Genomic DNA, 15203 nt, shown 5'->3' on the forward strand with positions numbered 1-15203 from the left:
CAATTTTCATGAAGATCTATTGAAAAATATGGTCTCTAGAGAGGTCACAAGGTTTTTCTATTATTTGACCTATTGACCTAGATTTCGAAGGTACATGACCCTGTTTTGAACTTTATCTAGACATCATCAAGGTGAACATTCTCATTAATTTTCATGAAGATCTCGTGAAAAATATAGCCTCTAGAGAGGTCACAAGGTTTTTCTATTTTTATATCTACTGGCCTAGTTTTTGACCGCACGTGACCCAGTTTCGAAACTGACCTAGATATCATCAAGATGAACATTCAGATCAAATTTCATCAAGACCTATTGAAAAATATGGCCTCTAGAGAGGTCAAAAGATTTTTCTAATTTTAGACCTACTGACCTAGTTTTTAACCGCAGCTGACCCAGTTCCAAGCCTGACCTAGATATCAACAAGATAGACATTCAGATCAACTTTCATACAGATCCCATGAAAAGTATGGCCTCTAGAGAGGTCACAAGGTTTTTTTATTATTTGACCTACTGACCTAGTTATTGAAGGCACGTGACCCAGTTTCAAACTTGACCTAGATATCATCAAGGTGAACATTCTGACCAATTTTCATGAAGATCCATTCAAGGGTATGGCCTCTAGAGAGGTCACAAGGTTTTTCTATTTTAAGACCTACTGATCTAGTTTTTGATCGCAGTTGACCCAGTTTCTTACTTGACCTATATATCATCAAGATAAACATTCAGACCAACTTTCATACAGATCCCATGAAAAATATGGCCTCTAGAGAGGTCACAACGTTTTTTCATTATTTGACCTACTGACCTACTTTTTGAAGGCACGTGACCCACTTTCGAACTTGACCTAGATATCATCAAGATGAACACTCTGACCAATTTTTATGGAGATCCATTCACAACTATGGCCTCTAGAGAGGTCACAAGGTTTTTCTATTTTTAGACCTACTGACCTAGTTTTTGACCACACATGACCCTGTTTCAAACTTGACCTAGATATCATCAAGATGAACATTCAGACCAACTTTCATACAGATCCCATGAAAAATATGGCCTCTAGAGAGGTCACAAGGTTTTTCTATTATTTGACCTACTGACCTAGTTTTGGAAGGCATGTGACCCAGTTTCGAAGTTGACCTAGATATCATCAAGATGAACATTCTGACCAATTTTCATGAAGATCTTATGAAATATATGGCCTCTAGAGAGGTCACAAGGTTTTTCTATTTTTAGACCTACTGACCTAGTTTTTGACGGCACGTGACCCAGTTTCGAACTTGACCTAGATATCATCAAGTTGAACATTCTGACCAATTTTCATGAAGATCTTTTGAAATATATGGCCTCTAGAGAGGTCACAAGGTTTTTCTATTTTTAGACCTACTGACCTAGTTTTTGAAGGCACGTGACCCAGTTTCGAACTTGACCTAGATATCATCAAGATGAACAATCTGACCAACTTTCATAAAGATCCCACAAAAAATGTGACCTCTAGAGTGGTCACAAGCAAAAGTTTACGGACGCACGCACGCACGGACGGACGCACGGACGACGGACGACGGACACCGCATGATCACAAAAGCTCACCTTGTCACTATGTGACAGGTGAGCTAACAAATTTATCTAAATTTTCTTTTATTAAGTCAAGTCCATCAAGAGGTAATGAAATATCTATCTGACAGTCAAGCAGTAACAGATACAAAAATGTAAAGAAAATTTTTGCATGAAAAGTCTGTAAATCTATTACTCTGTAAAAGATAATATAATCTGAAATATTACCCCTAGATCTGCCTGACAGGGCAGGTGTTGTCTTTGATAAATCACCATGATATGCTGTCAGTGATGTCGATCGAAGATCAACCTCTGCTGAGGTTGTCCTACTTCTCTCTCTACGTCCTCTGCTAAGGTCAAGGTCACCTCTATCAAATGTCCGTGATGCAAGGTCTACTCTCTCCTGTGATTTTGATACTGAAGTACTTTCTCTCTTAGGTGGCCCAAGTGCACTTGGTCTTTCTGGGGTCAAAGGTCGAGAATACCCGAGCGAACCCAGTAATTTGTCAGAAGATCCACCATCTGGTCCTGGTCGAAAACTTTCATATCTGAAGGCAAGAATTTTATTTGAATTTAAATATTAGCATTTATCATTTGACTAAAAAGCTGCAGTACATCCGAGACAAGAAAAATTAATAGTGCCAACTGTTTAGGTTAATACTATGGTCCTAAACAATACATCAATAAAATATCAAATAGTGAACGATTCTAATATGAAAATGAAAAGAGTTCTTTTATCTACTGATTCCTTTACTTCTGGAACTATTTTGTAAGAGTTCTAAAAACTACTGCCACCTGATTTACTTGAAAAATTTATAAAAGCTTGAAAGTTTCCATTTGGTCTATAATTGTGTTGGTGCGACGTTAGAAAAAATAAATAAATAAATTGTGGCTAACACTGCCCCCCCTACCCCCATCCCCCTCCAACACACACACACAACCACAATTTATTTCCTCAGCACTTAAATATAAGTTTTTAAAAGCATGATTACTCTAAAAAGAGTAGTTCAAAAGAAAAGCTCCTGCAGGATCTCTGGATATTGAGTACTTGACAATAAATAACTGCTATAATCAACTATTTTGAAAATGTTCCGAAATCCCAATGTCCTGGAAACTAACAGTGTTTTGAATGGGTTATTATTAAAACAGCCAAATACCTTCTAGATTCTGATTTTGTAAATCGTTCTTCCTTGTAATCCCTATCATCTCTTAGAGGTTCCGATCTCTTTGAATCATAACTTGGCCTTGGGAGCATGTAACTCTCCCGTTCTCTGTCCATACGTCTCTCCGGTACAGGATCCGAAAGTCTAGAGTAGCTGAGGTCGCTATGGTAACTTGATTTCATCATATTATCTGTCTCAGAAGCTAAAAATAGATTTTGATAACTGTTGAAAAAATATTTCTGAGAATACACTGCAAAAATTTCACCCAAAAATTATGCATCTAAATTGACAGAAAATATTACACAGTAAAGAGAAATACAAAGGCTAAGAAGCATTATTAATTTAATACCAAAACCCTTAAAGATGAGAATAACACTATAATCAAATTAAAATCTGCAACAATGAAAGACAAGTTTGAACAAAAGCATTATCCAAAATATTAATAACTGTAACATTTTATTACTGTATCAATTTATCCAAAATATCAATACCTGTAATATTTTATTTATACTGTATCAATTTATTACAGTGAAAGGTTAGAGGATAAAAAATAGAAATTGTTGACCAGTCTGAAAAGATACCATCTGATTGGTCAGTTTTGAGCACAATCTTGAAACAGACCAATGAGAAGACTGTTTTCTCAGACTGGTATCTAAATTAATTTTTATAACTTTGGACCCAGGTCTAAGAACAACAAAGCTCTTTCTAAATGAGAGTCTATACATACCACTTCTTTCATAGGCATCAAACTGTCTCACTCTCTCTTCTTTCTTCTGTACTTTCTTGTCCATAAATTCTACAGTTTTCCTAAGCTCATATAACTCATCCTTCATTCTGATATTATCATCATGTAACTGATAGTTTCTCTCCCTTAGATTGCGATTATCATCCTTCACTTGCTGTAGTTCTATTTTCAATCTGTAATCTGTGGCATCACTATGACCACTTTGGCCTTCCCTCAATCTTTGGACCTAAGGTAAAACAAGATATTTAACAAATAATCAAGGCCTTCGAGTTGTTTATCATCTGACTTACCACATTTCAGAGTTCAGATGCGTAGGAATTGAACCACGAGGGCATTAGCCCTCGTGGTTAAATACTGAAGCATCTGAACGATGAACCGTGGTAAATTAGACGATAAATCACAAGAAGGCCTTGATTGTTTTCATTCTGACATGCTCATTGATATATTTTAATAAATATTATACTGGGCTTCATTTACGCGAGGAGTACTGTATTGGACGTCATGCGGCAATTTGACGTCATAATTGACGTCATAATGCTTTCTTACCCGTCCGCGCATGAACCATTGTTTATCGCAGAATATACAGAACTTAATTTTCTTCTTTGTTTAACTCGAAATCAAATCAAAGCATGTTAGAAATATAATTTTATTATGATTTTTTTTATTGCTATTTTCTTGCAGTCCATTTTATCAGAACAGTTCAATGTTTCTTTTTATCAACTTCCCTTAACATTATGCAATATGGCTGTTCAAAACATAAAGACAATAAATACCATTCCTCAGTATATAATCTACCCTCTCCCTGCTAAATTTCTTTAATGAGCTTGTCCATCTTCCCATTTGGACAGTACCATTAACTATTAAAAGGGTGCTTAGCAAAAAAATATCGACTGAATAGCAAACAGTGCAGATCATGATCAGACTGCATGGATGTACAAGCAGATCATGATCTACACTGGTCCCAAAGGCAGAATCAATCATGTCTAGCATGATAAGGATAAAAAAAAATAGCCATAACTTGAGCAAAAATTGTTTCATAAACTTTTCTGTGACATTTGTGTGATTTTTCAACATTTCGCCTACCTCTGATTTAAGATGTCTATTTTCCTCCTCAATCTCACGGACTCTCTCAGAGTGAGTGATGCGAAGAGTCTCATTCTCTCCTGCCAGTTCCTTCACCTTTCTCTCAGCAGCATGTATTTCTTCCGAGGCTGCCTCATGTGCCTCATGCAGATCTTGAATCTGACTGTTCAATTCTCCTGAAAAATATAGAACATGGTCACAAATAAGAAATAAGTCCTCATCCAGAATTTCATGTGAAAACTAAATTATAGAGAAATGAATCATTAATAACTTGCAATTTCATGTTCTTCCATGGTATATTTATTTAAACAAAAAAAAGTTATCTAGTTCACAAAATTATATAACCTAGTTTCAACATTCGTTGTTTCTACCTCTACATTCGCAATAAGAAGAAAGATTTCAACTATTTGTTTATAATCTTCTTAATACTACACAAGTTTTACTGTACACTAAGCTGTGGCACATGTACAGGTCAACAACCTGAAGGCTGCTCGAATGTAAAGTCTTGCATAAAAATTCTAATGAATTTAAGACCAGATGAAGGAAAATAGTTGTTTTTGTAAAAAGAATCTACTTTAACAAGTAAGCTCTCAGACCTTTTTTACAATCAAAGATAAGAAAAGAAATGAACTTTGCTTGAATCTGGACAAGTAAGGGCCCTTTGCAGAGCTAAAGGGCTTTCTACCCAATTTTAGAGTCAATGAAAAATCTTATCCCTTTTTATGCTGGACACAATTGGTTCTGCTTTTGCGACCAGTGTAGATTTTGATCAGCCTGCACAACCATGCAGTCTGATAAAGATCTGCACTGTTTGCCATTCAGTCAGTATTATTTGGCAAGATCCCTTTTAACAGTCAAAGGTACTATCCAAATTGAAAGATGGACAAGTTCATTACAGAAATTTAGCAGGGTAAGGGTTAATGTATGAACTAACCTATTTTCCTCTGTAATGCTGCAGAACTGTTTGGATCATAGCTGTTTAAACCTGGCTCATTCTTCTGTTTCAGTTCCTCCTTCAAGCGTAAAATCTCAACATTAAGGCTGTCCCTCTCATCACAGGCATCTCGAACTTTTCTCTCCAACTGTTCCATACAGAAAAATAAGATAAATTTATAATGTAACTGATATTAATTTTATGATCTGGACAAAGTGTTTGAAGGCAAATATAACCCAATAAGCAGAATATACTGCTTATCAAACGTTTTAGACAGATGTTTGTACGGAAGGACAAACTAACTGACAGACAAACAGACATGGCCATAAAACAGTATGTCAAATTTTCTATGTCCCATTTTTTTCCAACCTGTAAAGGCAAGTTCGTTCTTTAGAATGTTACAGCTCATTGAATCTATTCTGCAACTGTGCTGTTTTATTCTCAAATAAGTATGACAGAAAATACTGAAATTTCTCTTGCATGCTATTTGTTGAAGAAAAGAAATGGAACATTTTTGCTATTAAAATGTGTTGTAGAAAAAATCTGAAAAATTAATTACCAATCCATACAATATAAGTTTTACCTCTGCAATCTGGGGTCTTGGAGATGACCTAGCTCGGTGTCTGTCAAGGTCACCTTGTAACTTCTCGTTAATTATTCGTACTTCAGAAAACTGATCTTTCAATTCTGTAACTTCATTTTCTCTGGATAGTAACAGTGTACGTAAATTTGAAATTGTGGTCTCTAGGTCTTTTACTTGCTGGAATGACAGAAGGTAAATGAGCCGTGCCATGAGAAAACCAACATAGTGGGTTTGCGACCAGCATGGATCCAGACCAGCCTGCGCATCCGCGCAGTCTGGTCAGGATCCATGCTGTTCGCTTTCAAAGCCTATTGGAATTAGAGAAACTGTTAGCGAAACAGCATGGATCCTGACCAGACTGCGCGGATGCGCAGGCTGGCCTGAATCCATAATGGTCGCAAACCCACTATGTTGGTTTTCTCATGGCACGGCTCAAATGTAGTATATCGGCTGATTGTGAAATTGTTTATAAACAAAAAAAGATTCAATCAGCAAATGTTGGGCATGTTTCTAAATGTTGTAGATGATACACATCACTGAATTCAGTAAGAAAACCAACACCAAAACATGGAACTGTAAGAAATGCAGATCATGCAGATCACACATACCCCTGAAGCAATTTACCAGACATAGGGTTAGTGTTAGTGCTCTTGCCTGTGACCTAGCACTAGAGGTACAAAACTGACTCTTGCATGCAAAACACCTTCTAATTATGCTTAACATTTGTGTAAAGTTTCATTGGAATCTCTATAATCATTTAAAACTTCAGTGCTGTGACATTAAGTGTTTTAAATAGGCACACAGATAAGGTTTTAAAAAGTAGTCCACACTCTAAGTAGGTTGTCATACTACATGTATTAGTGTTACATGTACATGCATAAAAGTAAATTTTAATTTTGTTCCAAAAATGTTGTATTGGGATACTTTAAACTGAACTACTTATATGAAACAACCAATGTAAATAAACTGAAAAAAAAAATAAAAAAAAAGGCTAACTTTTGATATATCACCATAAATACCAGAAGAGGGATGTCCATGCTTCGGAGAAAAAAAGTTCAAACGTCATCAAATCATAGAAAGAAAGCATTGATTTACATGAAAATATAACAGCATATAAAACATGTATATTGTTGTACAAAACCATTGTCAATTTATTCATATATGTCTTGAATTCCGGAAAGGGACTACTTGAAGGGGCCACACTTCTAGACATTCCAGCACCTTTAAAAACTCACCATTTTTAAAAAGCTGTTATATGTCTTCGTTTTGATGCATTTGCAACATCGTGCGAGTGTTTAAACTTTACATAACTAGGTAAAACATCGTTTTGACAATTGTTTACATTTATTTCTTTACAAATGGCATTCTTATTTAAAGGGGGACAACTCATTTAGAATATTTTAAGTATCCAACTCCGTGGGACAGAACAGTAAAACAAGTATTGGACAGATAAGTTGTGTGTCAAGATGCTGTTCATTCGCTAAAAAAATCTGTTGTTTTGTGATATACTGCTAAACCTTAATGTATAGGTTTTATAGCAGAGCATGTTTCTGAAATTCTGACATCTTTTGATTTATGGAAACAAAAGATATAGAACCTAATAAAAGAAATGAAAAAGTGTCCAAACTGTTTGACAGAAACACATTTATTATTGAAATTCAACACTGAAAGATAAATGACAATTTGTTTGATAAATTGTTTTCTTGAAATTTGTTCAAGGTAAGACAGTGTATTCTAACGTAATATGAAAAGAAAACAAATTTCTATTTTCAAAAATCAGCTCCAATACAAACAAAAAAGATTTAACAAAAATTTTGCTGCAATTATTTAGTCAAAAATTCAGGACTTGATTAATTGATTCAAAATCTTTAAAACTTCATTTATAACAGGACAAATAGGAAGAAGTCATAAGGAAGTGACTTTCAAAGAAAGACTCGTAATTCTTTTTTCCTTGAAATTAAAAAGAAAATTAGGAACTAAAAATAACAGTATTAAGCACTGACAGATGAAATAAAATTTCTTTAACTTCAAACATGAATGCAAAAACTTACAGATCATGGACTGCATTGATTTGTCTACTGATTAACATTCCTAAGTTGTATTTACAGTAACTCGACAAATTTCAAGGGGGTTAATATTACTTTTATGCGACATATAATTTCAATGAACCTCTTGATAAGACGAAATTTTTCATGACACCTAAACATACAACGAAAATGCAGTTGACAACAAACTGTTTCTCAGACACAGATCTTTGATAAAATGGGAGTGGTTATGCTGCAGATATGGCATCTGCTGCTACTAATATCAAGGGTTTGAAACCTACTGGCTCTGCAACCATTTCTTCTACTAAGAATATTGTAGAAGTCTTTTCTCCAGAAGCAGACCTCACACTGTGTAAGATCTAAACACGCAGTATGGGCCTCCCCTGAGAGAAAGTGCCAAACTGAATCTGAATTGCAGAAATTTGGCCACATTTTGATAAAATTCTTGTCACCACTTTCAAAAATCTGTAGCCAGTTCTTTGAATTTGTAGCATTTTGCTAAACTGGCGAATGGCAGAGGAGGCCCTGAATGCTTTTGTTATAGTCAAGCTTTTAAGGAAATCTGCACCCAGATCTATGAAAAACAACCTGTACAGTGCTGAAAACATATGACACTGAAAAACTTCTATCATACTGAAAAATATTAGTTACCTCTCTTAGTCTCAATTCACTGTCTGTCTCAGCATTCATAGGAGTTACTGTTCTGCTGCTTGCGTTTGAAAGTGGGGTTCTGGGTGGAGTGCGACTTGGCAACAATGATGATTTATTAACTGAACCAACCACTGGAACTCTTATATGGTTATCTGGTGTCATACTTCGTTTATCAGGGGTGTAACGCTGTTGGCTACCAATTGCAGGAAGGCTAGCAGCACTTCCTGTTCGTGGGCCAGTACTTCCTAAAACGTCTGTATTAATTCCATTTTTACCGTCTGCTAAGTTTTCATAGTACTGAGTAAGTTCTTGTTCACTAGTTAAACTCTGTGGACGAGAGCCTGCATTACTCCCTGAGCCAAGGGAAGAATACAATTTATCCTGACTTGCACGTAAAGAATTTGAAATTATCTCCCTTTGGGGAGTCTGACGTTGTGAGCTATGAGCTGAACTATGGGCTGAGCTATGAGCTGAACTCTGGCCTGATCTTGAGCTTTTTGCTGAATGATTTGATACACTTGGCGAGCCGGCTAAAAATTCCCGTCGTATAGGGGAGTGCCTATCAGAAGGGTTCAATACATCACCAATCTGTTCTTGAGGTGGGGGTGTCTGAGGCCTTGACCCTTGAAGTGAACTCTCCCTTGATGGAGGGGGAGTTCTTGTCACATTTAAACTGTCTTCAATTAAATCGGTAATTGCCCGTCTGCTTAAAGAGTTCTCAGAATGAGCAGAACCTACTGATTCTGGTCTGGTGGGGGTGGATGCAGTTCTTGAACCTTCCCTTTGATCTGAGGCAGGTGAAGACCTATCGACTCTAGGTCGGCCTAATGCATCACTCACAAGGTCATCAAGTAAACGTTTGCTCATTGAGTTTGCAGAATGTGTTGATCCAACAGACTCCGGTCGACCTTGTTCAAAGGCCTCGGTAGTTGCCGTTGGTGTCTGACGTGCAGAGCTATGAGCTGAACTGTGCTTGGAATACACAGGACTTTCTGTTGAATAAATTGGTGTTCGGGCATGGCCATTTCCTAGTACATCATCTATAACTGCTGGCGATGTTTTACGTTCCAAGGCATCAAGTCCATTCTGAATTGAACTACTGTTCGAATGAGTGCTCCTTTGTTCAAAGAAATCATCTATAGTGGTATTATATTTAGAAACGTTTTGACTATTTGTTTTATTTTCTATACTGTCTCCCCTGTCTAATGTTTTGGGAGATGCATTATCTCCATCCTGATATTGTTTCTCACCGTCCTCGCCAACAGGTGTACGTCTGCCACCAAGATCAGAAAAGTCCGACTTTGGTGGCATACTAGATTCTAAGTCATTATCATTCAGAGCACCTTTATTTTGATTCATCTGTGATCTTAAAAGGTCTTCGTATTTACTTGTAACGTTAATACTTCCTTCTGTTTTAGTTTGTTCAACTGACTCCTCCTCCATTTTGGCCCTGGCTGAAGGATATGTATAACCTGAGGCCCTGTCAGGTGTATAAGTAAAACCCCTATTATAGTATGGTTTCTCTGGTTCCTGGCTGTGTGTCTGCTGCTTCTGTTTTATAAATTCCTCTGCCTTAGTTACTCCAGAACTCTGACCCTCATCCTCAAGAATATCTGAAATATATAAAATATTTCATTAAATACTGTTAAAACATAGAAAGTCATAGTAGACTCTGCTCCTCTGTAAGCTGTAAAGGTTACGGACCCATTATGACAATCAGCAATTTCAGTACACCAAAACATTCTTATACGCTATTTCTTCTGCCATAAATGTAACTTAACCAAAGCCAATGGCTTTCCCTTAACAATAAGAGACTACCATTTAAGATACAGAGAATAACTAACAGACAGAAACTGAGGATTATTGTTAAGGCCCACTGTAGCGTCAACTACCATGAAATAAATCATCATAATTTGAGCCACGCCATGAGAAAACCAGCATAGTGCGTTAGCGACCAGCATGGATCCAGACCAGCCTGCGCATCCGCGCAGTCTGGTCAGGATCCATGCTGTTCGCTAATGGTTTCTCTAATCGCAACAGGCTTTGAAAGCGAACAGCATGGATCCTGACCAGACTGCGCGGATGCACAGGCTGGTCTGGATCCATGCTGGTCGCAAACCCACTATGTTGGTTTTCTCATGGCATGGCTCATTTAAGTTAATGCAGCTCCATTGTTGGTAGATCAGTTAATTATTCAGTAAATAACCAACTGTTACAAATTCTATATCAACACAACAGGATTAGGAGAGATCAACTCCTAACCACAAGGTTGTGAAATTGGAATCCAGTTAGAAAAGAATTAACTACAGTCACTGCAATCCTTGACTTTGGTGTGAATACTTGTAATTACTGGAAACAACAACTAACAGAATATTCTACAGCTGATTTATACCTTAGTCACACATACGGCGCGGATAGCTACATCTAGCCACAGATAGAAATGTAGTAATAAGTATCGATCCGTACCTGAGCCGTACCTTAAAGTAGTAATCCGTATCAACCTGTACCAATCCAAACGACTCAGGTACAGATCGATACGGATTACTATGTTTCTATCCGTAGCTAGAGGTAGCTATCAGCGCCATATGTGTGACTGGGGTATTAAGAAATCTACATGATGCCTCATACTGATTTAGGTAATATTGATCTATCGTTTATTTGCATACATCATGTTGCGAACAACATTTCAATCTCATAACATTTTAAACCTTAAGTTCATACATTATCAAACTTCATATATTATACTAAATATGCCTTATTAAATACATCATACTATGTACATGTATATATTATCATACCATGTATATCCTGCTAAATATATACCATACTAAAATATCATGCTAAATATTGCAAATTATCTTTGAATTTCATAGATTTTTCCAGAGAAAATTTTAATAAAATTTTATCTTACGATAAGAAAGTCCAGCAAATATGACCTTTTTCATAGCCATTTTTTACATAAAACAGAAATTTAAAATTGCAACATCAACTAAAACACTATCGTATCCAAGGACAGTCTAAACTCTGCATAGACCTTTAAAACTGGTTTGACATTATTCCTTTAACAATGGTACCTATGTGGTCAGACAAAGTATATTAAATAAGTTGTTGTTTAAATTAACAAAAGACTCTTTTGACTAGAAAATATGAAATTTTGCCAAAGTTATTTACAAACAAAAACAAAGAATCAATTAAACTGGAATGAATAAAGCATTACAGGGTATTTTAAAGTATTCAATGTTTGACTTTGCAAGATGGTGGCTGTAATATGTGCCAGTCAAAATCATCAAAGCTTCACAGCACTAATTCAAGGGCCATAAATCCAAAAGTGCCTGGGGTGATTTCACTGATTAGGCTGGTTATCGAAACTGGCCAAGATATTATGCCCACCAACATTGTCAGCAAGTTTGGTGAAGATCGGATGAAAACTGTTCGTCTTGGAGAGTGGACAAGGCTAAATTTGCAGTTTCTCGAGTAATTCAAGGGCCATATTCCAGAGTCCCTGGGGCGATTTGGCTGGTTATCGATCTTGGCCAAGATATTATGCTCACAAACATTGTCAGCAAGTTTGGTGAAGATCTGATGAAAACTGTTCGACTTAGAGAGCGGACATGCTTTGGACCGCCCCCACCACAGGTGTTCACATAATACGCTCTGCTCTTTCAGAGACGGGCGTACAAAAAGTAACTCCATTTTGCTGTTACACATGTATACAATTTCTTTCTGCTTATATCCATTATTATCTACATAAAACTGACTTTCAAATATTAAATTCTGACAGAACTAACTATAATGGACAATCTTTTTTCTACTTACCGGTATGCAGACCTTTGTTTTAGACTTATAACGACCGAATACCAAATATTTTCAGTTGCAGGGAATTGCAAAAATTCCTGTCAAAAATATAATACCGGTACTGTGAAATCATATAAATTTGTGGGCATGGAATTTCGTGGTTTTGAAAATACGATTTCGCGGGGATATGACTTTGTTAATTCCAACTTTTGAAAATTAATCTTTATTATGCTGGCCACAATTTATTCCACCTTTGCAGCCAGTGTACAAATGTAGATCATGATCAGCCTGCACATCCATGCAGTCTGATCAAGATCTACACTGTTCGCTATTTAGTCAGTATATTTTAGGTAAGCTCCCCTTGTAACAATTAAATCAAGTGTTACTGTCCAAATTGAAAGATGGACAAGTTCATTATAGAAATTTAGCAAGGTAAGTGTTAAATGAATGGAAACTTTATTTGTCTGTCGGGATTAAATTTTGTGGATCAGCAATACCACAAAGTCTCCCACAAATATTAATAATTTTGTCGTATTAAGAAACTGCACAGTATGCATTTTTTCTCATAAAATCGATCAAAATTTATTTCATCTTTTATCAATAATAAATTCAAGATTTTATCGAACATCAATTTAAAAATCAATATTTAGAATAAAATATATGGCTTCTCAAAACCATTCGATCCAAAAGCTTTTAAATAATTTAAAAATCAATCGACCGGCTAAACAATCTTCCAATAGAAGTTGAACCGGCAAGAACGTTAAAGTGTTTGCATTTTTATCGCCAAGTTATCAGACCATGTTTATAGTTGTTTTGACGTTTGATATGTGCACTGATAAACACTCTATTTGTTGTATATTCTAGAGTTAAAATCATAACAGATCCCTCCAATTTCACTGCATGTTTCAACATGATGTTAAAGTTAAACATTACTTAAGAAAGGTTATATATCATCTAAACAAAGGTTTACACTTTACAACAGTAGGCAATGTTAACACAAAAGTAATTTAAAAAAAAAAAGAAAAAAAAGAAGTAAAAAAATCATGTTAAAAATTATTTCTTAACAATAAAAAAATGCACCCGGTATATCATATTTGGTATAATATGTGAATAAAATTTAATATACATGATTATTAGGTTATCAACGAAACATTAATCCTAGTATGAATAAAATCCAAGTACTATTTTCATCCAACATAAAACAACGTTATTTGTTAAAGGGATTCAATATATATCAAATAATTCATTTCTCGTATTTGAAATTATTGATTTGTGCATAGTTCAACATTCAGTAATTTTATTAACTTCATGGTATCAACTTTTGTTATAATATTATATTTAACAAACAAACCAAAATATCCCATTTGTGTAGAGTTAAAAATTTCATATTAAGTATTACAGTGGCAAAAAATGTCATTGAAAAAATCATTTCATCTAAAATATAACAGACAAAATGTATTTACAACCTGTCAAAAATCCAAATTTTTGTAATATTAAAACACCTCCAATAATTTCCAGTTCAAATGCTATTTCTTCTGTTAGGGATAAATTTCAGATACCATAATCAATATCTCAATTAAACGTGTGTAAACATACATTATGTGTATTTCACATTTCCTTTATAAAGCGAAAGCCGGTGAACAAACATAGACGTAATGGTATTCAAAAATTCCTTTCACAATCCAGAAACCTATATAAAATATACACCTTTTGGTAATACCTTCGATTGATCACAACTTTGATAAAACCAATAAAATATGCGGCTGACCTTGGATATATGTAGAATAAGTCCATACGGCTAAAAGATCTAATTATGTTCGAGTATGGTTAAAGCTAATTTTAATCCAGATTAAGTTACGTTGTATCATGAATTAATTATAAGCATAAGTAATCTAATGTAATCTATATGGATTAGGAAAGATTTTTGTCTTTGTGACTTATTCATTGTTATAAATTTAGTTAGCAATATATCTTTTTGATAATGTATACTGTAGAATTATTAATATTTGCGGATGACTAATTTTCGTGGATTTCATGGCTCAAGTCAATCAATGAAATAAAATCCAAAATGAACACGAGAAATTTCCATTCACTATATGCCTCCTGTGGATGAGGAGAGATGGTGCGCACAAGATTGTGTCTATGTATATAGTATAGTAACAAAAAACAAAGTCCCATAACTCTGCAAGTTTTTTTCTGAAAGAACCTAACATGCCCCATGCACAACTACTGTTGTTACTGATCACTTGTGTGAAGTTTAATTAAATTGTGTCAAGGGGATGAGGAGAGATGGTGCGCACAAGATTGTGTCTATGTATATAGTATAGTAACAAAAAACAAAGTCACATAACTCTGCAAGTTTTTTTCTGAAAGAACCTAACATGCCCCATGCACAACTACTGTTGTTACTGATCACTTGTGTGAAGTTTAATTAAATTGTGTCAAGGGGATGAGGAGAGATGGTGCGCACAAGATTGTGTCTATGTATATAGTATAGTAACAAAAAACAAAGTCACATAACTCTGCAAGTTTTTTTCTGAAAGAACCTAACATGCCCCATGCACAACTACTGTTGTTACTGATCACTTGTGTGAAGTTTAATTAAATTGTGTCAAGGGGATGAGGAGAGATGGTGCGCACAAGATTGTGTCTATGTATA

The 15203-nt window shown here is 35.4% G+C and overlaps 1 protein-coding gene across 7 annotated transcripts in view; it reads right to left on the bottom strand.

The window, feature by feature from the left end:
* The window catches only part of LOC123552727 (serine/arginine repetitive matrix protein 2-like), a 257250-nt gene extending 242876 nt beyond the window's left edge, over nucleotides 1-14374 (bottom strand). For 3 of the 7 annotated variants that reach the window (XR_008370506.1, XR_008370505.1, XM_053540660.1), the window contains exons 1-8: nucleotides 11661-11787; nucleotides 8750-10362; nucleotides 6054-6230; nucleotides 5471-5618; nucleotides 4537-4712; nucleotides 3436-3679; nucleotides 2703-2910; nucleotides 1774-2093 (exon numbers count right to left, since the gene is read on the bottom strand). Coding sequence is in view for 5 of the 7 variants with exons in the window: in XM_053540660.1 (XP_053396635.1) it covers nucleotides 1774-2093; nucleotides 2703-2910; nucleotides 3436-3679; nucleotides 4537-4712; nucleotides 5471-5618; nucleotides 6054-6230; nucleotides 8750-10362; nucleotides 11661-11700 (2926 nt within the window). In the remaining 2 variants the exon portion in view is untranslated. The other 4 variants (XM_053540663.1, XM_053540662.1, XM_053540661.1 and 1 more) reach the window with 4 other exon arrangements.
* Between the last annotated feature and the right edge of the window lie 829 nt (nucleotides 14375-15203).

The sequence above is a fragment of the Mercenaria mercenaria genome, chromosome 4 (assembly GCF_021730395.1).
Source record: "Mercenaria mercenaria strain notata chromosome 4, MADL_Memer_1, whole genome shotgun sequence".
Taxonomy (NCBI): domain Eukaryota; kingdom Metazoa; phylum Mollusca; class Bivalvia; order Venerida; family Veneridae; genus Mercenaria; species Mercenaria mercenaria.